General features: G+C 47.1%; 3 protein-coding genes across 3 annotated transcripts; 1 reads left to right on the top strand and 2 right to left on the bottom strand.

The window, feature by feature from the left end:
• Positions 1–192: 192 nt before the first annotated feature.
• On the bottom strand, positions 193–9,004 carry BORCS8 (BLOC-1 related complex subunit 8). Its single transcript, XM_081178158.1, has 4 exons — positions 8,872–9,004; positions 5,635–5,747; positions 1,095–1,159; positions 193–444 (listed from the first exon to the last, which is right to left on the bottom strand). The coding sequence occupies exons 1-4, from the start codon at positions 8,906–8,908 to the stop codon at positions 339–341; spliced, it is 321 nt and encodes a 106-aa protein (XP_081034284.1). The 5' UTR covers positions 8,909–9,004; the 3' UTR covers positions 193–338.
• On the top strand, positions 8,920–21,373 carry RFXANK (regulatory factor X associated ankyrin containing protein). The gene is made up of 9 exons (XM_081178051.1): positions 8,920–9,039; positions 11,639–11,849; positions 12,224–12,307; positions 13,105–13,170; positions 14,508–14,608; positions 14,699–14,824; positions 16,827–16,893; positions 18,758–18,838; positions 20,515–21,373. Exons 2-9 carry the CDS (start codon positions 11,711–11,713, stop codon positions 20,571–20,573), a joined length of 723 nt encoding a protein of 240 aa, XP_081034177.1. The 5' UTR covers positions 8,920–9,039; positions 11,639–11,710; the 3' UTR covers positions 20,574–21,373.
• A 989-nt stretch (positions 21,374–22,362) lies between these two features.
• NR2C2AP (nuclear receptor 2C2 associated protein) lies at positions 22,363–26,288 on the bottom strand. Its single transcript, XM_081178138.1, has 5 exons — positions 26,186–26,288; positions 25,455–25,545; positions 23,813–23,918; positions 23,337–23,404; positions 22,363–23,243 (listed from the first exon to the last, which is right to left on the bottom strand). Exons 1-5 carry the CDS (start codon positions 26,224–26,226, stop codon positions 23,127–23,129), a joined length of 423 nt encoding a protein of 140 aa, XP_081034264.1. The 5' UTR covers positions 26,227–26,288; the 3' UTR covers positions 22,363–23,126.
• Positions 26,289–27,956: the final 1,668 nt, after the last annotated feature.

The raw sequence follows: 27,956 nt of genomic DNA, 5'->3' as shown, positions 1-27,956 counted from the left end.
AAGTCCTGACTTGGGATAAGGTCAGTTCACATATTCCTGCCACACCTTTCCCAAGCATAAGGAATGTAGGAAAAACCCTCACTCTCAGCACACAGGAAGAGTCTCTCTCTCTCTCTCTCTCTCTCTCTCTCTCTCTCTCTCTCTCACACACACACACTCTGCAATAAACATCATTCTGTTATTGGCTTGCTGCTTGCTGAGCAAGATTTAATTTAAAAAGTCAGCCACAATCAACACAGTGCACACTGCTGCTGTCTTGGCCTCCTGCGCCGACCAGACCCTGGGACTCCTCTGGGGGTGGGAGGGGGGTCGTGGGGGGTTTCTTGGGGTTCCTGGAGCTACCTGCGGGCAGCATTCAGGCGGTCTTTCACCGCAATGGTGTGCCTGAGCAGACCCTCGATGCTCTTGAAATAAACGCTGCTGTCTTTCATGTTCTTGATGGCACTGGAAAAGAGAGAGAGAGCACTTGAGGCGGCATTATTAATATTTATTTTTATTTTGCTGTCTTCCTGATGTTTAGTTGGAATCTCCTTTCTTGTAACCTGGAGCCGTTGATTTGGATCCTCCCCTCTGGGGCAGCAGAAAGCAAGCTTGCTCCCTCCTCCATGTGGCAGCCCTTGAGATATTTGAGGATGGCTTTCATATCTCCTCTCAGTCTCCTTTTTTCCAGGCTAAACATACCCGGCTCCCTCAACCGTTCCTCATCAGGCATGGTTACCAGATCTTAGTTGCCCTCCTCTCCACGCTTCCAGCTTGTCAATATCCTTCTCAAATTGTGGAGCCCAGAACAGGACACAGGACTCCAGGTGGGTTCTGACCAAGGCAGAGCAGAGCGGGACTACAGCTTCACTTCACCAGACTTCTGAATTGCATGGCAAGTTCCTAGGTCTCATAGCTGCGATGAGATACCTGGAAGTCTGAATTCTAATTTTAAGCAGTTTGGGTTTTGGTTTCAGCTTAGTACAGTTAGCCATGGAAATGGGGATCAATGCCGGAGGCCCTCTGCTGCCTTCCCCCCAACCACAGCCTATCTATGGGTGCTTGGGAAGCATCTTTGGGAAAGGGATGCAGCCCTGCAGGCTTCCCCCAAGTACCTGCAAGCGTACTCCACGGTGTAGATGGCCCCTTGACTTTGCTCCTCCCAGCTCTGCATGTCGGCCTGCAAGGAGAAAAGGGGACAGGGTGATCATCTCCAAGAAGCAACCTGGGTCTCCTCAGTTCTACCTTGATGCGCTCAACACTGCCATGCAGCACGTCCAAAGACCAACCCTAGTGCTTTTGGGGTGGGGTGGGGTGGGGGTTCCGGTCACAAACTGCCCAAGGAGAAAAGGCTGCAACGACCCTTGGGGGGTCTCTTCCAACTCTACAATTGCATGAGTCATTCAGAGGGGCAATGGGCAGCCTCCGACCTCTCCAAAATAAGGCTGGCCTGTTATGCTTAAATATCTGAACTTATCTGCAAGAAAGCCCTGCAGATGGACAGCAGATTTAGCTACAGAAGCCAAAGTACAGAGACAAAATGGGTAACTTTCTTGCAGAGAAAACAAACTCCCTAGCCAATCAAACATTTATTATATGGTCACAGCAGCACTCAAAATTTGCCAGGTGCATTTTGTACCTATCAGCCACTTGCAACCAAGTGAAGAGGCCCAGGAGCCAGGATGGGGCCTGACGTCTCCCCCATCTGGACTGTTTTCACACACTAAGGTCCTGTAGAATTCTATCCGTTATATTTTAGCCACACAATCAGAATAAATGTAAAGAATCAAAAAGTCGTACTGAAAAATACAACTTTAGAGCAAACCACCCTCCAAATGGCTACGAGGCATTCTGCTTTGGCGACTGTAACCTTGGCTTAAGGAGCCATTTGGTGATGAGCTTATATATCTGAGTTTCTAACACTGGGTCACAGGTGCAGTACCAGGAAGATTTGGGCATCGCATGGCAGGACAGAGTCTCAAACCAAAATGTGCTCCTCCAAGCCCACATTCCCAGCTTGTTTGCACTCCTGTCTCAGGGATGTCTACTCTGGCTTGGAAGATGGCAGGATCCCCAAGGAGGTGCTGTGTGGGCCTGTTGGCAGACTCTGTGTTAGAAAGATGCCTGCAGTCAGTTTGCATCCATAGCAGTGATGAGAGGAGGAGTGACTGTGCCGGGAGGAGCACAGAGAGAGGAAATGCCCTGGGGCATCTGCAGCAGCACAACCAGGCGCCTTCATCTGCCCCGGCTGCAATGCAGTATGTCTCTCCTGCATTGGTCTCAGGTGCTGCAACCTTCCAGCAGCTGGACTTCACCCTCAAAGGTGCACTCCATTGTCTCCTGAGATAGACAGATGCCAACCCCAAAGGCCCACTAACTTCTTTTTAAAAAAACTAAAGGGGTGAATGAAAGGTAGCTGTGGCTTAATGCAAAACACACTCATGCCCCCCAAGTCCAGAAAATTCAAAAAATCTTAGATTGCCTCCCTTGGATGACTTGCATTAGCTTAGGCTGGCTAATGCTCAAGACAATGGAATTAACGGCACATTAAGGGGGCAGGGGAGGAACAAACAGCAGATCCCAGTCCCCAAAAGATAGCTAAGGGGTGGGGGAAAACAGCGGGAGGAGGTTGCTTTCTTTAACTCGGAACTGGGGAATAACAAATCCCTCTCTCTCTCGCCAGGACAGCTTATCCACGAGATGCTGCCTAGTTGGAAAAGATGAATAAATCCTTGATGGATTTTTTCTTTTTTAAGGAAGAAAGACAGCAGGGTGACCTTCTCCATTTCGCTAGCATTCTCTTCCAGAACCCTGCTCTCCCTACGGCACCACTATTAATACAAGCCCCTAAATTAAACAAGGGACTTTTTAAATAAGTTTGGGAACAAGCAGCCCGGATAACATCTGCCCTCCCTGCTGTATTGACTCTCTATCCCTTTTCAAAAAAACCGAAATACCCTCATCCAACATCTCCCCCTCCCAGTAAGAACCAGCCCCCTCCCTCCAGAGACTGATCTGCACACGTAGGACCTGGGAGGCCGAGGTTCAAATCCTCCCAATGGGCCAGGAAGCTCGCTGGGTGACCTTGGGGGACCATCACTGCCCCTCAGCCCAGCCTACCTCGCAGGAGGGTTGTGAGGATTAGACAGGGGTGGGGCGGGGAAGAGACTCGTGTTCACCGCCAGCAGCTCCTGTAACCCAGTTATTTATGGAAAAATAAGCTTTATATGCGATGATATGTTTTTGTCGTTTTCAGGAGCTTGCATGGATGGTTTTGTTGCTTTAGAGTTGGCTGATTTCCTCATTCTCAGGGCTTGCATTTGTGCACCCTGCTCTCTTTCTGTGCTGCGGAGGCTGGCTGTGCGGTAAGAAGAAGCCCGCAAATCTGTACCATAATGACAATGATGGCAACAACTGCCTCCCTCACAGGGTTGTTGTGGGCTAAAATGGGGAGAGGGAGAACCACACACGCCGCCTGGAGCTTCTTGGAGGAAACAGGGCGAGAAAGAAACGTAATCAATAAATACAAAATATAATGAGATGAGGGAAATTGCCCTCTCCTGATGGAGGGCAGGGTAGGCAATCCTGTAGTAGTAGTAGTAGTAGTAGTAGTAGTAGTAGTAGTAGTAGTAATATAACAACAACAACAACAATTTTATAATTCTTACTGGATTATTCCAAAATAAAAAAATTCCTTCCAGTAGCACCTTAAAGACCAACTAAGTTAGTTCTTGGTATGAGCTTTCGTGTGCATGAACACTTCTTCAGATACACTGAAACAGAAGTTGCCAGATCCTTCTATATAGTGAGAAAGTGGGGAGGGGTATTACTCAGAAGGGTGGTGGGAATGGGAGATTGGCAGGTAGCTGAGATGAGCCTGTTGACGACTCTTAACGACTGCAATAGGTCTTACAGGAAAAGGCAAGGGGTGAGAAGGTGAGAAATGGCTTAGTCATGTATAATGAGATAAGAATCCAATGTCTTTGTTCAGACCAGGTCTCTCCATGGTTTTAAGTTTGGTAATGAGTTGCAATTCAGCAGCTTCTCTTTCCAGTCTATTTCTGAAATTCCTTTGTAGTAAAACAGCTACTTTGAGATCTTGTATAGAATGTCCTGGGAGATTGAAGTGTTCTCCTACTGGTTTCTCTGTTTTGTGATTATTGTTATGATTGTTTTGTGGATTATTCCAGCCACTCTGGGCTGTTTCCAGCAAAATATAAAAGCACTATAAAACTTCAAGCGTTAACTGTGGGCTTGCACATGTTTCTACACTCATCCATCCTATCTGACTCTCCGCTGGAACACTGGGAGGTGACAACATTTGGAGGCTGGCAGGTTCTCTGATATAGGATTTTACTACAGTGGTACCTCTGGTTATGAACTTAATTCATTCCGGAGGTCCGTTCTTAACCTGAAACCGTTCTTAACGTGAGGTACCACTTTAGCTAATGCGGCCTCCCGCCACCACTGTACGATTTCTGTTCTCATCCTGAGGTAAAGTTGTTAACCTGAGGTATTATTTCCAGGTTAGCGGAGTCTGTAACCTGAAACCTGAAGTGTTTTTAACCCGAGGTGTTTGTAACCTGAGGTACCACTGTACATTCATGGTACTGGGAGCTGTTAGGAGACCTATATTCTCCCTCCCAGAGCTACAATTCCCAAGATGATTTAACAATCAATTCCTCTTCCCTTGGAACTGGAGCTTTGGGCTGTGTTCAAAACTCAGATATATGAGCCAGGCACCAAATGGCTCCTTAAACCAAGGTTGCAGTTGCCAGAAAGGAATGTCCAGTCGCCATTTTGAGGCAAGACAGCTCTAAAGTCTTATTTTTCAAATGATGGACGGACTGATTGCTTCTCATTTAAACATCTGGCTAGTTCATAGGACAACCCTGAGCTTGGTTAAGAGCTTTGAGAACTTAAAGAAGAAAGTCACTTGATACAGAGACAGTCTACAGATCTATTGGCCTATTCTAACCTCTTTTTCTTAATGGTGACATGGACCATTCATAACGTAGGAATATTCTTCCCAACTGTAAGTAGGGCAGTGGGGAAATTGAAGCGACAACAATTAATTACAACATTGTTCACCACTCCTGCTCAGGCATTTGACATTTTGGTTCCTGAAATTCAATCCAATTGTGCAGATAAAATAGAACTGATAGATTCTACAGGATGTTGTATCAGTGTGTGAAAACAGTCCAGATCCAATGATCCCCAGGAATGAACCTCCAGATGGTGGAAACATCAGGCACCATCCATTTTGCTTTCCCCATATTTATTTACCTACTTAATTTATACAGCTGCACCATATAAGCTAATCTCTCGGTTGCAGAGGGCCGACAGGTACAAAATGCGCTTGGAGAATTGCGAGTACTGGCTCTGAGAGGGGAATATAGGGGCTCCCTATATTCAGCACCCCACAGGTCCCAGGATTCTTTGGAGAAAGGCAGGACTGTTTAAAGCAGTAACCCCCACAACCCCTAAACGTACACTGAAGTGGGGCAGGTTCAGCTAACTGATCTGGGGTTGGTGAATCACAGAATTTGACGGGATCCCAAGGGCCATGTAGTCCAACCCCCTGCAATGCAGGGTCCATGATTAAGCATGGTGCGCATTTGAGTTTTTTCACTCCTGGGTTCAAAGGTGCCATACCTTATGCTGGGCCAACTCTGGGAGGGAGCGCCTGACGTGTTCCTGAAGCCGATACAGAGCCACAGAAGGTTCGTTGGCCAAGACATACATGCTCTCCGTAAACTTGTCTGTCACTAGGAAGAATGGGGAGATGTTAATTTTAATTGCAGCTTCATTGCCAAGCCAGGAAATCCTTTCCAGACAGCTATCATCATCATCATCATCAGTACTACTACAACCATTACCAGTGTTAGAAACTCAGATATATAACCTAATTACCAAATGGTACATTAAACCTAGGCTGCGGTCACAACAAAATGTCTAGGTGCCATGTTTTTTTGCAATGGGATTATTATTATCATCATCATTTCTATAACACTTTGTATTTTAAAGGAAAAATCTTTGTATTTTATATTTAATTTTTTTAAACAATTTTTATTAACAGGCCAATCACATCACATTATCCATATCACATTGATTCCAAATTATACAGCCAAATTTTAAATTTTGTTGGGGGTACCCATACATCAAGCTCAGCTCGAGTCCAAAACAGCATCACTTTTCTTACTGCATTAATTAGACAGTTCTGTCCAGTTTGATCCGGATAGTCCTTTATTACTTCCTTTCTCTTCTTGTTGTTATCATAAATTCCTTTCTTTGCGATCTCTGATGATTTTCACAAGCAGGTTGAAAGCTGGCATTCTATGTGGGTTTTGTACTCTTCTAAAAATCATTATCGATTCGGGACAGCCTCCGTACAACGCTTCCATAAACAAAATTAATCTCCGATCTGTCCTTTATTTTTCTCAGGCTTACCGAATAAATCAAATGAGTCTGGGGGTTCTGTCAGGTCAAACTACCATTCCAGCATTCCTTCTCATCAAACAATCCTGATTCTCCTCCCCCAGTCCTTCTTTCTCCAGCAAGCCTGTCATGGCAAGAAGCCATTTTTTAACTGCGTCATAAATTTTTTCCTCTTTTCTCACCATTCTCCAGTCTTCTTTCCTGTTATACTCTGTCCCACATAGTTCTTAAAATCCTGCCTGTGATTCATAGAAACGCGACAATCTTGTTTCTATCTGGGGTGAATGGTTATTAATGTCACATCATGTAGGGGAAAAAAGTGGTGCCCCGCAAGACGAATGCCTCGCAAGACGGAAAACTCGCTAGACGAAAGGGTTTTCCGTTTTTCGATGCGCTTCGCAAGACAAATTTCCCTATGGGCTTGCTTTGCAAGACGAAAATGTCTTGCAAGTTTGTTTCCTTTTTCTTAACACTGTTAATACAGTTGCGACTTGACTTCGAGGAGCAACTCATAGAACACAGTGTACATAGTAGCCTTTTTTGAGGTTTTTAAAGACTTTGGTGATTTTTGAAGCTTTTCCAAAACTTCTTTTGCAGCCATTTGGTAAGTTAAGCTTTTAAAACTTTTTGGGGGGTTTTTGGATTTTGGGTTGGGGTGTTTGGAATTCAAGGACTTGGTGTTGGGAAGGGGTTTGCAAGAATCTGGAAGCTTGTGTGTTTTTTCTCTGCATTCTTATGATTTTCTGTGACCATTGGGCCACTCTGCTGTTTTTTTAAAAAAAATTCTGGATTTGAATTTCTGTGTGCTGGGTGGCTGGGGGAACAGTTGGGGAGGGGTTTGCAAGAATCTCGAAGCTTGTGGGTTTTTTCCTGCATTTTTATGATTTTCTGTGACCATTGGGCCACTCTGCTGTTTTTTTTAAAAAAATTCTGGGTTTGAATTTTGAAATGCTCTTTACAGTATGTGTGACTTTAAAGAGCACTTAATAAACTCTTGTACCAAATTTGGCTTTGTTTGGACTTTTTTTGACCATAGGAACGCATTAATTGATTTTCAGTGCATTCCTATGGGAAACCATGCTTCGCAAGACGAAAAATTCGCTAGATGAAAAAATTCACGGAACGAATTAATTTTGTCTTGCGAGGCACCACTGTACTTCCCATAGTACCTCGTATGGGTCAGAGAGATGTTATTGTCAGCCATCTTCCAACGCGCCACCTGGTGGCCCCCCAAATCTTTGTATTTTAAAGCGAAAAAATCACAATGCGGTTGAGATAAAACAATCCAGAATAAAACAGATTCAGGCTTCCAGGAATTTTTTTCAGATCCTTCTCTAAGTGACATTTTGCTTTCTCCATATTTAGTTACCTACTTAATTTATAGAGCTGCATCACTGCCAGTGGGGTGTAGTGGTGAGAGTGTCAGGCAAAGACCTGGGAGATCAGGGTTCGAATCCCCACTCCATTATGAAGCCCACTGGGTGACCTCTTCACACACCTCTCAGGGCCATTGCTTTCAATGGGTCTAATGCAAGCCATTTCCAATGCAGCACAACTGTGCCACCCCCCACAATAAACACAGGTGGGAATGGCTATGACTCTGTTCCCCCCTGCTACATACTATTGACATGAAGGGAATTATAACGTCAACGCGGGTGGCGCTATGGGTTAAACCACAGAGCCTAGGGCTTGCCGATCAGAAGGATGGCGGTTCGAATCCCCACGACGGGGTGAGCTCCTGTTGCTCGGTCCTTGCTCCTGCCAACCTAGCAGTTTGAAAGCGCGTCAAAGTGCAAGTAGATAAATAGGTACCGCTCTGGTGGGAAGGTAAACAGTGTTTCTGTGCGCTGCTCTGGTTCGCCAGAAGCGGCTTAGTCATGCTGGCCACATGACCCGGAAGCTGTCTGAGGACAAACGTCGGCTCCCTCGGCCAATAAAGCGAGATGAGCGCTGCAACTCCAGAGTCGGTCACGACTGGACCTCATGGTCAGGGGTCCCTTTACCTTTAATATTAATACTAATGAAAGAATAATGTTATTATTCTTTCTGTGGATTAAATATGTAGTAGTAGTAGTAGTAGTAGTAGTAGTAATAATAATAATAATAATAATAATAATAATAATAATAATAATAATAAATAATAATATTAATAATAAAACATCGTTTCCCTGCTCGTGCAGGACATTCCGGGGCTCCAGCGTGCCCAGGAGAGAAGGCGGCTTTCTGCCAGGGAATGCTATCTGCACAGGCTCAGAGGCACTCTTGACGCATGGCGTTCAGTGTGAAGGCCTGAGGGGCTGGGGCCGCTTTTTAGGCGCTTCCCTAAAGCAAACCCCCACATCTGGGCTGCGGCTTTGCGCTCCTGCGAATCATTGCACGCCCCTCCCTCCCTCCCCATTCCTGCCCGGACGCCTTTGGGCGCGACACCACCGGAAGTGGCTCCTCCGCCGCTACCTTTCTTCACTTTGAGCTGCATCTCCGGCTCCTCCATGATCCCGGGGAGAGCCCGAAGCGGCGGAGGGGAAAGCGGGCCGCGGCACCGGACAAGGAGGACAGCTGCCGGGCCACTTCCGACGGGCCGCGTGCAGCGCCGAAAGGGGAGCCGCTCGGAAACACCGTCCGGTGAGAAAGGTTCCCCCTGGGCGCTGTCGAGGGAAGTGAGGGGCGGACGGGGCTCGACCAGGGGGGAGAAGGGAAACTCTGACCCCAACTCTCCACCGGGGGATCCCTGCGGGAGGAGAGCAGGCTCAGGAGTACTGGATATCCCCCAGAAATCCGGAATGGAGTCCCTAAGGCGGTTGGCTGGCTTCACCCCTGGAGGCGCACTCCATTGTCTTTCCAGACAGACCAGCCATAAGGGCCTTGGAGGTCCCCTCCTGGCCGAATGCAGGAGTTCCCCCGCTCTGGCCAATAAATGCATGGCTGCTCAAAAGTGAGGCCACCAGGGCTCAATGGGGCTTACTCCCTAATATGCACCTTTAGAATTTCAGCTGGCCTTAGATTTGCCTTTGCAAATGACCTCTCTTTCATTTTCCCCTGGAAAGTTTTCAAACTTTTCAAACTATAGGTCAGATGGATTACTCAGTTGGTCAGAGCGTGGCGCTGATAACGCCAAGGTTGCAAGTTCGAGCCCCATAAGGGACAGCTGCGTATCCCTGCATTGCGGGGGGTTGGACTAGATGATTCTGAGAGTCCCTTCCCATATCCTCCAACATTTCTCTGATGAAAAAAGGGACATCCTATTCCCTTAAAACAGTAATAATTTTATTATCTGTATCCCACCCATCTGACTGGGTTGCCCCAGCCACTCTGGGTGACTTCCAACATATATAAAAACAGAATAAAACATTAAACATTAACCAAAAAAATCCCTATATAGGGCTGCCTTATATAGTTACCTATCTCATTGGCTCAGGGGTTGCATAATTCCATACGCTTCAACGTTTCTTCAGTGAAAATAGGGGCTTCCTAAGGAAAAGCGGGACATTCCAGGTTCATATGAGAAACTGGAACAGCTCCTGTAAATCCAGGTTTGTCCCTGGAAAATAGGGATGCTTGGAGGGTCTGCATTCCAACTCTACAATTCTATGATTCTGTGATACGCCACTGAATAGATCCACTGAAATGAAGAGAAGTGACCAGTTTAGGTCCATTGCTTTCAGTGGGTCTAATTTTTGAGTAGGACTCAGTTCGATATAAGCCATTCCTTTCAATGGGTCTACTCTGGGTATGATTTAGACCATTGAGGTTCTACTCAGCGTAGGCCCTCATGCTGGTTGAGGCTAATGGGAGTTGTAGTCCAAACCATCTGGGAGGCACTAGGGTGACAAAGGATGGAAGAGATTATCACTACAGCCTGCAGGGGGCTGGACCAGTTTAATATCTGCCTGCTGTTAAAACATGTAAAGCCTCTGGGTCATCTTCAAGTGCTCATTGGTTCTGAGGATGACAGCTGTTAAAGTTTATGTGAAGTCTTTTAACTTTTTAAATTTTGTAGTATTTTGTAAAAAATAAAATATTTTTTTAAAACAGTTTTATAGGGTAATAAAAACAATATTTTATTGTTGTCAATTAGAAGCTGCTTTGGACGGGCGTTGGCTCAGAAGAGCGGTCTAATAGATACGTTAAATAAACACAATGCATTAAAGCATAATCAAAACCAAATTTTGTGGAGGGTTTTTAAAAAGAAAACAATTGAACGGCTGGCCCTTTAAACCGCCCTTTGGGGGAAGCGCTTCCTCTTCGTTAGTGGCCGGTGATTGGCGGAGCTGGAGGGCGGGGCGGAGGCTAAGCTGCGCCGCTCATTCATAACAATACCGGCTTCCGCAACCTCATTCAGAAGCTCTTAAAGGGCCAGGCCGCCGCCCCGCGGGAGCGGCTGCAAATGCATTGTGGGAAGAGAAAGTTACTTTCAGTTTTGCGCGGACGCGCAGAGAGAGCAAAGAGAGGCGAAGATGCGGCAAAGCGGACCTGGCGGCACCATGATCGTCAACCTTTTCTAAAGGGCTATGTGTAAACTTGACGTCATCGCCCTTCTAATGGGAGAGGCTGGTGAGTTTTTACGTCACATGTTGGAGGCAGGAAATCCCTCCAGGGCTTGGCCCGGGGTGACGTCAGAAGGGTTGTAAACAGATCAGAGTAGAGTTGGGCAGGGTATGTATATAATAATAATAATAATAATAATAATAATAATAATAATAATAATAATGCTTTGCATGCTGTAGGCCTGGGTTCAATTCTCAGTGGCATCTCAGTGGAATTTGAGAGGCTCCCCCTGAGATTGAAACACGGGAGAGCCAGTCAGCCAGTCAGTATTGGAAGCCCTGAGCTTGGCGGACCAGTGGCCTGACTGTCTATAAACTTTCCTTTGCTTTTACTTGGAACCATGAGAACTAGCGCCTCATCCTTAACCCCTGAGCTATGGCCCTTCCCACAGAATGCACAATTTGTCTGAAGGCGGTCCCAGGTTCCGTCCTGGGCATCTGCTGGTGAGGTTGGGAATGCCCCCCACCTGACTCAGTACAAGGCAGCTTTCAGAAGAATAATGAGGACTAGAATCTTTTTAATTTTGAAGAAAGGACTGCAGCTCAGTGGCAGAGCTGTGCCTGGATTCTGGAGAGCTGCTGCCAGTCAGGGTAGGCAGTGCACAAGTAGGTCGACCAGTAGTCTGGCTCTGTCTGAGGGCAGTTTCTTGTGTTCCTGTTTCTTTGCTGTGTCAAAGCTCTCAGGGCGCTGTAGACCTGCCGCCGCCATAGACACCTTCACAATTTCTCCAGAAGCTCCTGTCGCCGAAATGACCCACAATGCCCCCTCAAAGGACCCAGAGATGCCTGCCAGCGACCAGGAGGACGATCAGGCATCAGTCATCTTGCGGCTGTATCCATACTCAGAGGAGAAAGACGACCCAAACCAAGCTGTTCCTGCACCAAATGGCAAGTCTTCAAACCCGGTCGCCTCTCCTCAAAAAGGATATTTCATTTCATTTCACTTTCAATGTGTATACCTTTTAATTTGTTTAATTAGCCAAAGGCCTGGGTAAAGAGGAATGTTTTCCCCAGGTGCCTAGAGATATGTAACGAAGGCGCCAGGCGAGCCTCCCTGGGGAGAGGATCCCACATATAGGGAGCCACCGCAGAAAAGGCCCCGTTCTTGTGTGGCCCCCCTCTGGACTTTTCACAGAGGAGGCACATGTAGAAGGGCCTCAGGTGGTGATTGCTGGGTCCAGGCTGGTTCACATGGAGAGAAGCGGTCCTTGAAAAATGAAGGTTCCAGGTTTAACATCTTTTGTCTTTCTTCAAAAATGCAGATGGAAGCAGTCTGAAGCTGGCGACCACCCTGACCAACCGGCAGCGTGGCAACGAGGCATCTGCCTTGCCGGCCACTCTGGACAGTGAGTTGTTGTGCCACAAAACATTTTTGCTTTTCATTAGCTGGGGAATGGGGGGAGGAGGCTGTGAATCAGTTGAAGCCAAGGTGGCTTCAATTCTCCCCCATTTATACATTTTTTTCCTGTTGCTCTAGAGGTCTAGCCCCTTGTTAAGATCAGCCAAAGTTCATGATCCTGTTGTGCTGCTTTTCCTCTGAACTGACTTCCCAAACCACTTGGTAAACTGACGGGCTATACACTTTTGTTGTTGTTCAAGAGGACTAGTGCCTTGAAGGGGGAAATTAATTTGTTTTTTGTTAAAAATCAGTCAAGGTTCAGGATTAGCTGAGTTGGTAGAGCACAGGAATCTTAATCGCAGGGTTGTGGGTTCTATGATTCTGTTGGGCTGCTTTCTCTCTTAATCGACTTCCCAATGGTCTCTAACACCCACCAAGCCGTTCCTTTTCCCTTCATGAGCAGAGGGATCAAGAGCAAATCTGCCCTCCACTCCTCAGGCCATTTTATTCTATTTATATTTAAAGGCATTAATCCAAAAGTCAAGTTTCCATCCCTCATGATTGCCATTGAATAACATTTCTAGCGATCATGAAAGGCGTCGGCTTCCCTCCTCCCTCAGAGGATTAATTGTGCAAAGACAAGAATGGTTTGAATACCATTGCATATTTTATAGAACAGGACAATCATTTTGCAAAAACGGGCTTGGAATTTGGGTTCTGTGCAGCCTCTTACTGTAAGACTGCATTCTATTCCCTATTTCAGTTCTCAATGAAATCCTGTTTGTTTGTTTTTTACTTTTCCAGCTCTTTCTATTCATCAGTTGGCAGCCCAGGGAGAACTGGTCCTATTGAAAGAAAATCTGAGGAAAGGTGAGATAGGAACACCCAGCCCCCCTCCACCCGCTTCTGACTTTCTGCCCACTAGCTAGAGTGTGCCTCACAGGGTCGGTTTATTTATCTAAGGTGTTTTTAAAACATTTATTTTATTTAATCATTCGACAGCTATTTACAACGATCAGCAAAATTCTCCTCCAGGCAAGGTTATTCCAAATCATTATTCTGCAGCACTTAACATATCAGTGCAATATTTCTTCTTTCAAATAACCCTCCTCAAAACCTACTTGAATTTGACTAGATTCTTTCTCTATGATAGGCGACATAGTTCTGAGGGATACTGGATCTGAGGGAACTTCGTATTTCAATACTGAGGACATTCATCTACCACAGAGGTTCCCAAACTTCTTTGGGCTCCCCCCCTTCAGAAAAAAACCCTTAGTGCCCCCCAGGAAAACTACTTTCTTTAAGTGAAGAAACAGAAAGATGCCATGACAAATTTGTGTTCCTTTAGGGATCTTTATTTCTACCTACATTCTGCAATATAGTGAAGAAATAGGTTGCTGTAAATAAGACACCTTGAAGCTTAAGATTATAAAATTATTCATTAAAGTCAACCATAGTAACATTCATATTATACACAGAAAATTGAGATAACGATAATATGAAAATAAAAATTATGTTGTCATTGTCCTGCAACAGCATCTGGCCTGGCAGTAAGTGTTATTACACAACAGATGAAACACGTTTTTTCCAATTTTTATTCTCTTCTTTTTTATGCTTCCACTGCCCTCTTAGTTTTATTAATTACCGCCCCCCCCATCACACTGCTTAAATCATGGGTAGGCAAACTAAGGCCCGGGGGCCGGATCTGGCCCAATCGCCTTCTAAATCCGGCCCATGGATAGTCTGGGAATCAGCGTGTTTTTACATGAGTAGAATGTGTCCTTTTATTTAAAATTCATCTCTGAATTATTTGTGGGGCCTGCCTGGTATTTTTACATGAGTAGAATGTGTGCTTTCATTTAAAATGCATCTCTCGGTTTTTTGTGGGGCATAGGAATTTGTTCATCCCCCCCCCCAATCTAGTCCAGCCCCCTACAAGGTCTAAGGGAAAGTGGACCGGCCCCCTGCTGAAAAAGTTTGCTGACCCCTGAATAAATCATTAGCCATTCCAGCCAGTGTGCAGGAAAATCACAAAAATTAAAAACAAACCGTGCAGAGAATGAGAGAAATCTGTTGTAAAACCAAATGCTGCCATGAAATGATTTAATTCACTAAGCCGGGAAAGACCGTTGTGCAGCCTACATGAAGACCCCTGAACTTTCCTACTCCTGTGTCAATCAGCTCCCTAATTTTGGAAATGTTGACAGGCGAGAACCTTTTGAACAAGCCCGACGAACGGGGCTTCACGCCGCTGATGTGGGCAGCGGCTTTCGGAGAGATCGAGACAATTCGCAGTATGCTGGAATGGGTAAGGAACATGCGATGGGGAGGGAGAAGCGTAGGGGTCACCCGCATTTTCCCTGCCGCGGCTGCAGCCCTGTGTGTCCTCTCTCCCCAGGGCGCAGACCCCCACGTCCTTGCCAAGGAGAGGGAGAGCGCCCTGTCCCTTGCCAGCATGGGGGGCTACACGGACATCGTCACCTTGCTCCTGGAGAAGGACGTGGACATCAACACTTACGACTGGGTAACTTTTGCATCGGCGGGTGGATGGGGGGCAGGTATGGCCCTGCTGACCTGAATCAGTTTCACAGGCCCCGCATTCATAGAACCATAGGATTGCAGAGTTGGAAGGGGCCACCAAGGGTCATCTAGTCCAACCCCCTGCAAGGCAGGAATCTCAGCTCAAGCATCCAGGACAGGTGGCCGTCCAACCTCTGTTGAAAATCTCCAAGGAAGGAGAGGCCACCACCTTCCATCCCATGGTCAAACAGCTCTTACTGTCAGAAGTTCTTGCTAAATGTCTTCCTTGAAGCCATGGGTTCGAGTCCTGCCCTCCAGAGCAGGAGAAAACAAGCTTGTTCCCTCTTCCCTCTGACAGCCCTTGAGATATTTGAAGATTGCTGTCATATCTCCTCTTTTCCAGGCTAAACATCCCCAGCTCCTTCAGCCGTTCCTCATCAGGCTTGGTTTCCAGACCCTTGATCATCTCGGTCGCCCTCCTCTGCCACCTCTTGGCTGTAAATGGGAATACATACATCACCCAGGATTCCAGTCCTCATGAAGGCAAAGGAAGGGCTGATTTAACAGGAACGCTGAAAGCTGCCTGATGCAGAAACCAGAATTATTTGGGTCTGAGATCAAACAGCCAAAGCACCTAGACAGATCTGCCTTGTCTCAACAAGGATACTGTAGATTTGGGAAAGGTTCGGGAAAGGGCAGCCCCAGAGATCCAGAGGATGGGACGACTTCCCAATGGGAAAGGGTTGCAGCATTTTTATAGTTGGAAGAGACCCTGAGGATCATCTAGTCCAGCGGTTCTCAACCTGTGGATCCCCAGATGTTGTTGGACTACAACTCCCATCATCCCTGAGCTCTGGCCTTGCTAGCTAGGGGTGATGGGAGTTGTAGTTCAACAACATCTGGGGACCCACAGGTTGAGAAAGGCTGAAAGTCCATGGGTAGGCAAACTAAGGACCGGGGGCCGGATCTGGCCCAATTGCCTTCTAAATCCAGCCCGCAGATGGTCTGGGAATCAGCATGTTTTTACATGAGTAGAATGTGTCCTTTTATTTAAAATGCATCTCTGGGTTATTTGTGGGGCATAGGAATTCGTTCACCCACCCCCCATATAGTCCGCCCCCCCCAAGGTCTGAGGGACACTGGACCGGCCCCCTGCTGGAAAAGTTTGCTGACCCCCTGCCACATTTTGGCTAGTTTTCAGCCTCACAACACCCCTAAGAAGTAGGATAGGAGAGGGGCTTTACATGCAGAAGGTTCCAGGTTCCATTCCTGATGGCATCTCCAGTCAGGGCTAGGAACGTGAACACCTGGAGAGATGCTGCCAGCCAGTGTGGACAGTGCTAAGCTAAGCAGGTCGGTGGTCTAATTTGGTAGAAGGCAGCTTCCTGTCCAATTCTGCTCTGCTGCTTCAGAATCTTGAGGACTAGAATCTTTCTTTATTTCTAGGGGAAGGTTGAGCATCTGATTTGCATTCAGAAGACCCTGAATTCAATCCCACAGAAGGCGGGGGGCATCCCCTGAAACCCCGGAGAGCAGCTGCCAGTCTGTGTAGACAACCATGAATGAGAGGGACTCAGTAAAAGAGAGCTTCCTATGTAAATCAGCCTGTACTCAGAACCATGAGGCCTGGAAACCTGTTTTGTTGTTAAGGGCTGTCAGAGCTGAGGGAAAACAGGGAAAGACTCTCTCCAGAAAGTTGAGGACTAGAACCTTGATTTATTTTTAGAGGAAGGGCTCTCAAGACGGGTGGATGCCAGCAACCTGCTCTGAGTGCCAGCCCTTTGAACCAGCCATGCGGGGGGGGGGGCAGACTTTCTCTGATTCTATTAATATTTTGTAAATTTCCCTTTTTATAACTATCTTCTCTTTTCTTTTATATTCTGACTAAATCTCAATGGTATCTTTTAACAAAGGATTGTCAGTTTTTTGCCTATTTGTCTAAGAAAGTGTGTGGGGTGTGTGTGTGTTTTGCTCCTTGTGCTGATGCTTTTCGGTTGCCTCTGCAGAACGGCGGGACTCCTCTCCTCTATGCCGTGCGCGGGAACCACGTCAAATGCATTGAGGCCTTGCTAGGTAAGTGGTGTCGGGGGAAGGTGCTTCCGTACCTGAGCGACAATCTCATTTTCGGATGGAGAAGCCAAGCTTGCCTCCTTTCGGCCACAGCTGAGAACGAGGGGGTCAACCAACGGGCCTTCCCCCCCGAGCGATAATAACGTGGGACCATTAATTTCAGCAGGTCTGCTGTGAGTAGGGTGGTGCTGTGGGTTAAACCACAGAGCCTAGGACTTGCCAATCAAAAGGTTGGCGGTTCGAATCCCCGCAATGACGGGGTGAGCTCCCGTTGCTCGGTCCCTGCTCCTGCCAACCTAGCTGTTCGAAAGCATGTCAAAGTGCAAGGAGATAAATAGGTACCACTCTGGCGGGAAGGTAAAAGGCATTTCCGTGCGCTGCTCTGGTTTGCCACAAGCGGCTTAGTCCTGCTGGCCACATGACCTGGAAGCTGTACGCCGGCTCCCTTGGCCAATAAAGCGAGATGAGCGCCACAACCCCAGAGTCAGTCACGACTGGACCTAATGGTCAGGGGTCCCTTTACTGCAAGTGCAGTAGTTTGCTGCCAACTCTCTTCAGTCCATGGAAGCATTTTTGGGTTTTGCCACAATGCCTCTGCTGGCTTTTCGGAGTTGCCACGAAGCTCCCTGTTTTGCCTGCAATGGACTTTGATGCGGCGAGATATGCTATAGGGCATATTTCTCTCTTGGTGGCAACTTAAACATCTCTGAGGCAGAGTGGTGCAGTGGTTAGGGCCATGGTTCTCCCAACTTTTTCCTCTGGACCACACTTTCAGAAGAAAAATTTGTTCGCGCCAGACTGGATTTTTTTATCGATAAGAAATACATTGGAAAACGGAAAGAAACGACTCCTAACTGTGCTCGATTTAGAGCTAGTATCATCCGCATACTGGTGAACACCCAGCCCAAACCCAGATTAAATGTATTCCCATCTGAAGCCCTAAATTGTTGTTGTTTAGTCATGTCCGCCTCTTCGTGACCCCCTGGACCAGAGCACGCCAGGCCCTCCTGTCTTCCACTGCCTCCCACAGTTTGGTCAGACTCATGCTGGTAGCTTCGAGAACACTGTCCCACCATCTCGTCCTCTGTCGTCCCCTTCTCCTTGTGCCCTCCATCTTTCCCAACATCAGGGTCTTTTCCAGGGAGTCTTCTCTTCTCATGAGGTGGCCAAAATATTGGAGCCTCAGCTTCAGGATCTGTCCTTCCAGTGAGCACTCAGGGCTGATTTCCTTAAAAATGGATAAGTTTGATCTTCTTGCAGTCCATGGGACTCTCCAGAGTCTCCTCCAGCACCATAATTCAAAAGCATCCATTCTTTGGCGATCAGCCTTCTTGATGGTCCAGCTCTCACTTCCATACATCACTACTGGGAAAACCAGAGCTTTAACTATACGGACCTTTGTTGGCAAGGTGATGTCTCTGCTTTTTAAGATATTGCCCTTAAATCCTTGAGGCAGAGACTATGGGATAATGCATATAGTGATCACATGCAACCTGTGGACATCTCTTACTACATTCTGGGCTGCATAAACAAGGCAGGAACCAATTAATTAAACCCTTATTGGCAAACTTGCCTGGAAATCCTGAAACCTTCTATCTCAAGTATCGCCTTGAGGCAAATGATATTGCCCTGGCCGTGGCAAAATTTCTCTCTGGGGTGATATGAAATAGAAATCAACACACTCTGGATAAAACACAGTGGCTGCCTAGGAATGTTTTTTCCCCTCCATTTCTGCTGTATTTGCTTTTGAAATTGCTTTTGTGGGTCTTTGGACTTTAATAAAGAATGTATGTGTAAAGTTAAAAAAAGAAGAACGTAGCACTAAAATAAAATACATAAAATATTTGTCTCCCCTCCCTCTTCTCAGCCCACGGTGCTGATCTCACAACCGAGGCAGATTCAGGATACACCCCCATGGACCTGGCAGTCGCTCTGGGACACAAGAAAGGTGGGTTCGGAAACATGTGAGGGGCCAGAGGGTCCCACATCAAGGGGCCGTGGTGCTCATGAGGGCCTTCCGCTTGTGGGGGGCTTCCCGTTGGAGCATCCAGGAGACTGGGCAAGGTGGGGGTCCCCTTTGACCTCATCCAAGCCTTCTTAAAAAAGGTAAAGGGACCCCTGACCATTAGGTCCAGTCGTGTACGACTCTGGGGTTGCGGTGCTCATCTCGCTTTACTGGCCAAGGGAGCCGGCGTACAGCTTCTGGGTCATGTGGCCAGCATGACTAAGCCGCTTGTGGCAAACCAGAGCAGCGCATGAAAACGCCGTTTACCTTCCCGCTGGAGCGGTACCTATTTATCTACTTGCACTTTGATGTGCTTTCAAACTGCTAGGTGGGCAGGAGCAGGGACCGAGCAACGGGAGCTCACCCCGTCTCAGGGATTCGAACCGCTGACCTTCTGATCGGCAAGTCCTAGGCTCTGTGGTTTAACCCACAGTGCCACCCGCGTTCCCCAAGCCTCCTTAGTTTCTTCCAGTTCCTCCATGGACAGAGCCAGCTACCTTAGAATGGCGGAGAACCTCCAAGAGTGGTTTGGGAAAGCATTTTGGGGCTTGCATGCTCGCGAGGAGGCCTTCTATCGCCCTCACCCACACACCAAGCGTGTAAAAGAGGCAGCGGGGCATAGTGGTTAGAGAGTGGGACAAGGACCTGGGAGAGAACAGGGCTCAAATCCACTGGCCATGAAGCTCACTGGCTGGTGACCTTGGGGGCCGGTCACGGCCTCTCCCAGCCTGACCTGCCTGGCAGGGTTGTTGTGTGAGGAATAAATGTGGTGGCAGAAGAGAGAAAAAGGGTCACCACTTTGAGGGAAATGAAAGTGTATATAAACGCAAGGAATGCTGATGTCTGTTTTGACCTGTTTTTATTTTAAACCAGTGTCTCCCAAACTTGGGTCTCCAGCTGTTTTTCGACTGCAGTTCCCATCCCAAAACAGCTGGAGACCCAAGCTTGGGAAACCCTGGTTTAAAGCATTCCAAAGATAACATCAGCAAGAGTTGTTTTTATGCTTTATTGTCTTTATTCTTTTAAGCTGCTTGTAAAACCACTTTGAGGGACGCAGGTGGCGCTGTGGGTTAAACCACAGAGCCTAGGACTTGCCAATCAGAAGGTCGGCCGTTCGAATCCCCGCGACGGAGTGAGCTCCCGTTGCTCAGTCCCTGCTCCTGCCAACCTAGCAGTTCGAAAGCACGTCAAAGTGCAATTAGATAAATAGGTACCTCTCTGGCGGGAAGGTAAATGGCGTTTCCGTGCGCTGCTCTGGTTGGCCAGAAGCAGCTTAGTCCTGCTGGCCACATGACCTGGAAGCTGTACGCCGGCTCCCTCGGCCAGTAAAGCGAGATGAGCGCCACAACCCCAGAGTTGGTCACGACTGGACCTAATGGTCAGGGGTCCCTTTACCTTTTTAAAACCACTTTGAGGGGACTTAAGGGGAAAAATCAAGCAGTGCATAAATTTATTGACATAAGTAAATATAAGTTGAATTTTTTTCTTTTTTTTAAGAAATAAATCAACAAGTGCATAAATTTAATGAAGTAGATAAATGTAAACTGGAATTCTGTATTTTTTTTAAAAAAATCACAAGTCAATCAATTCATTCTTTGCTTTCCCTCTCCCTTCCCTAGTGCAACACGTGATGGAAAAACATATCCTCAAGTTGTTGCGGAGCAAAGAACCTGAGTGAAACAGGACTTCTTGTCAGACTGGGGGGGGGGGAGGACCTTCTCCCTGCCCCCCCCCCATTTTTCTCTCTGCTTTGAAGGTGGAATCAAAGGAAAGCCTTCTGCACTGAGCGGCTGATCTGAGGCACATGAGACAGGGTTGGATATTTGAGAGTCACCGGGCTTTAAAAAGTTCGCTACAGCCCTCGTGGAAAGAGGGGGCAGTGGAGGGGTTAGGTTTGATGGCAAGACACGACTCCCCCCCCCCAACCTGCTTGTTGCCATCAGCTTACTATTTTTTATTTATTGAATTTTTATACCGCCCTAATACCCGGAGGTCTCATTTATCAACCTGATGACCACTAAGCACCACAACTATTCTGGAACCCCTGAAATCCAGACTCCAGCCAGAGGAGAAGTTTCCGGAGGCAAAGGAACTGCAGGTGGCTCGCAGAAGCAAGCCAAGCTGCAAATCAGAAGGCACTTGATGTTTTCCCCACTGCTGTTTGCAAACTGTTCTGAGCTGGATGTGTGCGATGGGAGAGAGAATTTTGCAGATTCCCGAACTAAAAAAAAAGTACTACGTACCATACTTTTAAAATTTGAAATGGCAACAACTGAACACCCCTGATTAATGGAAGAAACTATTCTGTCCCTAGAATACTTGCTGAAACTGCTAAGCAGGTGACTCTGCTACACTGTGCTTGTCTTAAACAGCAGGCCTGCTGATTTCCGCTCGCCTAGGGCGAACCAGGACTCCAGGGGAGCAGCTGCGAGAGCTTTCTTTTTAAATAAAGGAATGAATATCTCGGCATAAAAATACAAAATATTGTTCACTATTCATTATATGTCTTTACCACCCTACGTCTGAGGATCATACAGCAGTTTACAGTATAAAAACACAAAAATATATAACAAAGAAACCAGTAAGTCTGTCCTCCCACAAACATCTAAAATCAGCCTGGTTCTAAGGAAAAGCTTTTGCCTGGCTCCTAAAGATATGTAATGAAGGGACCAGGGGAGCCTCCCTGGGGAGCCACCACCGAAAAAGGCCCTGTTCTCGTGTTGCCACAAAGAAAGGCCCCAGAGGATGATCTCAGGGTCTGGGTCAGTTCGTATGGGGAGAGGTGGCCCTTGAGGTGTTGCGGTCCTGAGCCGCCTTCTGGACCGTTGGACCCCCTCTTGGTCTCTGTCACTCCATCCCCCGGAGCCTGACTGCACCTGCAGGGGAAGCCCCTGACTCCCTGAGGGTTTGAGGTCCATCGGCTCCCCTCCCCTGGCTTAGCTGGCCAGTCAAAGCCATTCCTGGGATTGTGGCCGCTGTCACATGCCGGCAGCATCTAGGAGCCACAGGTGAGAGCTGAGTGCCCAGAGCTTATAGCCCTAAGATCAGCAGCAACACCCAAATGGAGGGAGTGGTAGCCAACTGGGTGGAAAACTTGCCCCAGTTTGGCTTTTGGAGTCTGGCAGCCACTCCTGGGAAGGGGAGACACCTTTTGAAATTATGGACTGTCTTCATAGAATTAGAGAGTTGGAAGGAACCCTGAGGATCGTTTTGTCCAGGCACCCCCAAACTCGGCCCTCCAGACGTTTTGGGACTACAATTCCAATCATCCCTGACCACTGGTCCTGTTAGCTAGGGATGATGGGAGTTGTAGTCCCAAAACATCTGGAGGGCCGAGTTTGGGGGTGCCTGATTTAGTCCAACCCCCTGCAAGGCAGAATATGCAGCTGTCCCACACGGGGATTGGGCCTGCAGCCTTGGCAATTATCAGTGCCACGCACCAACCGACTGAGCTAGCCAGGCTCCTCTTGTTGCAAAGAGATTTTTATTTCATTTTGTGATGCATATGAAACAGAACAATGAACGACAATGGAAAGGTGAAAAAGAAAAGTATCTGACAGACAGAATGAGCACAGTAGCACATGGGTTAGAATGACAAAAGTCCAAGTGAAAGTCTAGTTCCAGATTTGCCAGACTTGTGACAAGAGTAGTCTTGAAAAACGATTGTCCCATTGTACATAGAATCACAGGCTTGTAGAGTTGGAAGGGGTCCCAGGGGTCATCTAGTCCAACCCGCTGCAGTGCAGATGGCCATGTGACAAACGGATGCCAGACTGCATAAAAAGCACCTGGAGGTTCTAGTCCTCAATGAAACCTCAAATTTCCTCCATTTTCCAGAGTGAGTGGCACTAAGCCTCCAGGTGTAAGATTGTGGGGTGTTTCCCACTGAGTTGCAATTCCTATTTGAGCTGCCAAGATCGTATGTAAGACCAGTTCTTTTGGCATTATGTCTACATTGGTATCATCAAAAGCATTAATTCGGATAACAAACAATTGTTTCTTTAGTAATATTTATCATCTCAGTCAAAATAAAATTCAATTTTTTTATTGCTACAACTTGTATTCCCGCCATAAGTAAACTTATGGGATGTCCTCAAGTTGCAAACCGGGGCAAAGAGACACTTCCATTTCAGAAGCAACACAAAACAACTGCAGAATCGGATTTGTGAGGTTTTGGCTGTTGTGAAAAAGGCACAAAATAAAAAAAACAGTCACATGAGGACTTCCAGAGTCAAAGCTTCACCCCACGGACATCCAGCTGGTAGACAATCACCCGTCCGAAGAAATCCGTGCTGTTTTCAAAGGTGATCTTGAGTTTGTCAAGAGGAGTTTCCTCGAGGGAGAAATGGTAGAGGGAAGAACAGTTAAGGAAAACTAAGTTCTGGACTCCATCCCCGCCCCCACAGCCCAGTGAACTGGGAGGGAAGGGGAAAAAGGATATTTGCAGAGAATTTGTATCCTCAGGGTAGAATTCCGCCACCGGGGAAAGATCGCCTCCGTTCTGGCAGCCTAGGAGAAATTTGAAAGATGTGGAAAGGGCAATATTTAACGGGGGTAAAACAGGGTTCTTTGATTGAGGCAAGGCGGGTGGTGGGGTTCTGGAGTCGTTTTTTTGTGTATTGCAGATACCACTTTCTTGCCATGTCCCTCGGCCAACGAAAACTGATAAATGAATAAATGAAGAAGGACCTACTTGCCTGACGCTGATACAAAAACCTTGCATGCACACTATGTGAAAAAATAAAAGTTTACTATCTCCCCCAACCTCATACTGCCCACAACAGAGCTTTCCAAACTTTCCATGTTGGTGACACACTTTTTAGACACGCACAATTTCGCAACACAGCCATTCTGTTTTGCTAGCAAGCCATGAAGGAGTCTTGCAACTGCTGCCTCTGCCTCTGCCTCTGTCCTTACCTTGCACAACACACTTCCGGCTTGCAAATCCCCCCTGGAATTGGATCCGGACCTGGGACGCCCGGACAGCCTGTGGAAATTCCAGCGTCAACCACTGGGTGGCACCCTAAGACCAACAGCAGCCGTCAATTAGGGACAAACCTTTTAGCTCAAGGAGAGGAATTTCAACCCAAAACTGCAATATTTTATTTCCACCCCCTCCCCCAGGCAATGTAAAAAATACTACAAGGAGCCCTTCCCTGGGGAAACGAGGAGTTCAGAGCTTCAGCAACATGTGACCCTAAAACTCTGGACCAGGCATAGGCAAACTCCGGCCCTCCAGATGTTTGGGACTACAATTCCCATCATCCCTGACCACTGATCCTGTTAGCTAGGGAGGATGGGAATTGTAGTCCTAAACATCTGGAGGGCTGGAGTTTGCCTATGCCTGCTCTGGACCCTCCCAAACGGAAGCCAAAGTTTAGTGCTTGTTTTGTGCCACGAACCCCTCGTTTCATGCCCCCCCCAACTGAGTAATTGCCCTATGGCGCCCGGTTTGAGTGTCAATTATTCCATTGGGAGGGGCACCAAACGAGCACCAAACTTTGGCCCCTGTTTGGAGTCAATCAGACAAGGTTGGATTTTTTTGGCATTAACTTGTGACCCCAATTTGTTGTGTTAATTCCTTGGTTTGGAGGGGGGTTCACAGCACATAACTAGCACTAAACTTCAGTATCAGTTTGGGGGAAGGAATCCAGAATTTCAAGATCACATGTTAATGAAGCTGGAGTTCAGCTTGCAAGTGAAATCGCCAGGCTCGGCCCCTGCTTTGCGTCATGAGATAATCTCAGTCGTGTGTTGGAACCCCATGTTGGGCAAAAGATTCCTGCATTGCAGGGGGTTGGGCTAGATGACCCTCGGGGTCCCTTCCAACTCTGTGGCTCTATGATTCTGTGAATGGCTCCCTCTGCACAGGACCCTAAAGAACAGCACTGGGCTTGACGGGTGATCTTAGTCTGAGCTGGGATAAGATGAGTTCCTATATACCTGACTAAAGCCAACCCTCTTATTTGAACCATGAGGACTAGCTCCTTCCTTTAGTACTGGGCTTGATGGATGAGTGAGTCTGAGCTGGGACGAGACGGAGTTATTTATGTCTTTTATTTCCTAAAAATTATATACAGCTTGATTATTTAACCAAAAAAGAAAAGCCATGCAAAAAAAGAAAAATGAAATTACCAGTGAAAAACAATCAAAAACCTTTAAAAGGAATTGCTTTCTACAGAGGAAGGTAAGGGATGAAAGTTAAGAAACAGTGAGTAGAGAGGGGCTTGCAGTTTCTTTTTTTCTGTTTCTTCTTTCTTTAGCTTCTTTCTACTCGTTATTTCTTGTAGATTAGTTTGTTTCTTTTATTGTATTTTGGAAACTTCGGTAAAAAATCCCCTGACTCAAAAAATAATAACAGGGACAATATGAAGATCAGCCTGTCTGCAGTAGCGTTGTTGAGGAAGACCAAGATATCAATGGAGGGAAAGTCTTGCAAGTACTCCAGCTCTGTGTTATTATTACTGTCACTGCTGGAAGTGCAATAAAATTGATCTCCAATCAATTTTTAAAAAATGGATTATTTTGCCAGCACTGCAGTTTTTCTCTTGCATCTCACCTGATCTGAGTTCCAGCAAGTCTCCTCATTCCCATCAAACATAAACTTCTTCCCAAACTGCTTCACGTCTCGGTTGAGCACGGAGCTGACCCTGCAAAAATGCACAAAAGCACTGCAGTCGGGCTTTCTCAGAAGCCATTAGGAGGTGGGAGGGACCCCACAAGGTCATCAAGCCCAACCCTCTTAGGAGGAGGGAGAAGCGGGAGGAGGAAAGAGAAAACTACGCAGGTTTATGATTTTTATAATAAAACATCTATCCCATAAGCCACCTCAAACACATCTGGAAGGAAAATGGGATGAAAAGATAAACAAGACATTTTAAAAGTTTATTAGCATCCAAACTTTCCTTCCCAGAGTTCAAGGGGGCACACGGGGTTCCCCTCGCGTTATTCTATCTTTACAATAGCCCTGTGAGGTAGGTCAAGCTGACTGTGACTGGCTCACAAGGCCACCCAGTGAACTTTATGGCTGAGTAGAGGGGGAGAGATTTGAACCCAGGCCTTGCAGGTCCCTGACAAGCACATTGGGACTTGAACTCTGGAACTTGAACCCTTGACCCCACGATTAAGAATCCCATGCTTTACTAACTGAGCGATCTGAAGCCGAACTATAGAAATTACTATCACTATCATGTTGCTATTACTGACAATTACTTCTACTACAATGATCATTCCTACCTACATTCAGTTCTTTAATTTGCATCTTCAGAGGACAGCAAAAAAATCTCTCACCTGCTCACCGTCCCGGAGCAAATCAAGGAGGTCGCTGCCATTGTGACACCAGCCAGTTGGCAACCCAAGTGAAGGAATGTACAGACCGAGATGCAGGCAGAAATCCAACCACAGCTACCTGTTAAAGGAGGACCAAGATGGAACAGGATGGAATTAAATTAATCATTTTGGGAATGAGACTGCCAACCTCCGACTCCCAGAGACCAGTGTGTCCAATGGTCAGTGATAATGGTGGCTGCTGGAGTCCAGAGCAACATCAGGAGGAGCCCCTGCAGGTATTTGCAATCCCTGATCGAAGAAGAGGCATGGGAGAGAGAGGGGGCTGCACTCGCACCAGATGATGCTTTTATTTGGAAGAGAACGTCCCACCTGAGAGCAGCATATAAAGGTAAAGGGACCCCTGACCGTTAGGTTCAGTCGCGGACGACTCTGGGGTTGCGGCCCTCATCTCGCTTTATTGGCCGAGGGAGCCGGCGTACAGCTTCCGGGTCATGTGGCCAGCAGGACTAAGCCGCTTCTGGCGAACCAGAGCAGCGCACAGAAACAACATTTACCTTCCCGCCGGAGCCGTACCTATTTATCTACTTGCACTTTGAGGAGCTTTTGAACTGCTAGGTTGGGAGGAGCAGGGACCGAGCAATGGGAGCTCACCCCGTCGTGGGGATTTGAACCGCCAACCTCCTAATCGGCAAATCCTAGGCTCTGTGGTTTAGCCCACAGCGCCACCTGCGTCCCTAGAGCAGCATATAAATCATGTTAAATAAAAACAAAAACTCATATTTCTCTTTTTCCTTGTCCCCACTGGCTGGCTAAACCAGGTGAGCGGAGGGGGTCCAACGTCAAGAAGTCCTTGCAGAGAGAAGTGAGGGGCCAGTGGGGCTTGTCCACCTGGGAAGGGAGCCCATCGGGGAGAAGGAAGGCTCTGATCCTAAACCTCCACTGCCTTGTGGGACATCTTTGGGAGAGAAAAGGCTCAGGAGTAAACCCAAGACAAATTCAGAGTGGAGACCCTAAGGCGGTTGGGTGGCGCCTTGTCCGCCTCCTTCCAGCAACTCCTGCAGCCCAGCTGGTGCCCAACGTCTTGCTCTGACTTCTTTTGGACCACATCTGGACCTCCAGAAACACAGCCAAGGCCTGCACCCGAAGGAGGTCACTGGGGTGTTGCTCATACATGGTTTGGCTTCACCCGCATAGGCACACTCCATTGTCTCTTGAGAGAGACGGATGCCAACAACACGTCCCCTTTTGCAATCTGTGCCTCTTTCCCAGCTCCTTAGCACCAGCACTGTCCAGACCAGCGTTTCCCAAACTTGGGTCTCAGGATGGTTTGTTTTTTTTTGGCACTACAAATCCCATCATCCCTGACGAGTGGTCCTGCTAGCTAGGGATGATGGGAGTTGTAGTTCCGAAACAGCTGGAGACCCTGGTTTGGGGAAACCCTGGTTTAGCGTCTGCTCTCCATACAGACAATACTGAACTAGTTGGATCAGCAATAAGGCAGGTTCCCGCATTTCATTACACTTTTATTTTGTACACCCCCTTTCTGAACCGGGAAGGGCGGGGTATAAATAAAAATCTATTATTTATTATTATTATTCTATATTGCAGTTTACAGCAACAAAATACTGTATACCACAAAGAACACACACCTTATAATAATCCAATCCAGTACAAAAGTCATAATAAAGCGTAACTTTAAAATACAACTCATAGTTGTCCAAGAATTGATTAGATTGTAATAGTACCCAATAAAATTTACCCTCAAAACATC

Source organism: Podarcis bocagei, assembly GCF_964188305.1.
Source record: "Podarcis bocagei genome assembly, chromosome: 18".
NCBI lineage: Eukaryota > Metazoa > Chordata > Lepidosauria > Squamata > Lacertidae > Podarcis > Podarcis bocagei.
Note: the sequence above shows the minus strand (reverse complement) of the source record. Positions and strands in the feature narration are given on the sequence as shown.

Excerpts from the sequence above, each read along its gene's own strand:
- NR2C2AP (XM_081178138.1), bottom strand. The coding sequence starts at position 26,226 with ATGGCAGCGACCTCCTTGATTTGCTCCGGGACGGTGAGCAG. Across the intron at positions 25,546-26,185 it reads TGCTCCGGGACGGTGAGCAG|GGTCAGCTCCGTGCTCAACC; the intron begins GTGAGAGATTTT and ends GCATTTTTGCAG. Across the intron at positions 23,919-25,454 it reads CTTGCTGGAACTCAGATCAG|GGTGCCACCCAGTGGTTGAC; the intron begins GTGAGATGCAAG and ends TGTTGGTCTTAG.
- BORCS8 (XM_081178158.1), bottom strand. The coding sequence starts at position 8,908 with ATGGAGGAGCCGGAGATGCAGCTCAAAGTGAAGAAAG. Across the intron at positions 5,748-8,871 it reads GCAGCTCAAAGTGAAGAAAG|TGACAGACAAGTTTACGGAG; the intron begins GTAGCGGCGGAG and ends CATTCTTCCTAG. Across the intron at positions 1,160-5,634 it reads CAGAGTTGGCCCAGCATAAG|GCCGACATGCAGAGCTGGGA; the intron begins GTATGGCACCTT and ends TTCTCCTTGCAG.
- RFXANK (XM_081178051.1), top strand. The coding sequence starts at position 11,711 with ATGACCCACAATGCCCCCTCAAAGGACCCAGAGATGCCTGCCAGCGAC. Across the intron at positions 14,825-16,826 it reads ACATCAACACTTACGACTGG|AACGGCGGGACTCCTCTCCT; the intron begins GTAACTTTTGCA and ends TTGCCTCTGCAG. Across the intron at positions 16,894-18,757 it reads ATGCATTGAGGCCTTGCTAG|CCCACGGTGCTGATCTCACA; the intron begins GTAAGTGGTGTC and ends CCCTCTTCTCAG.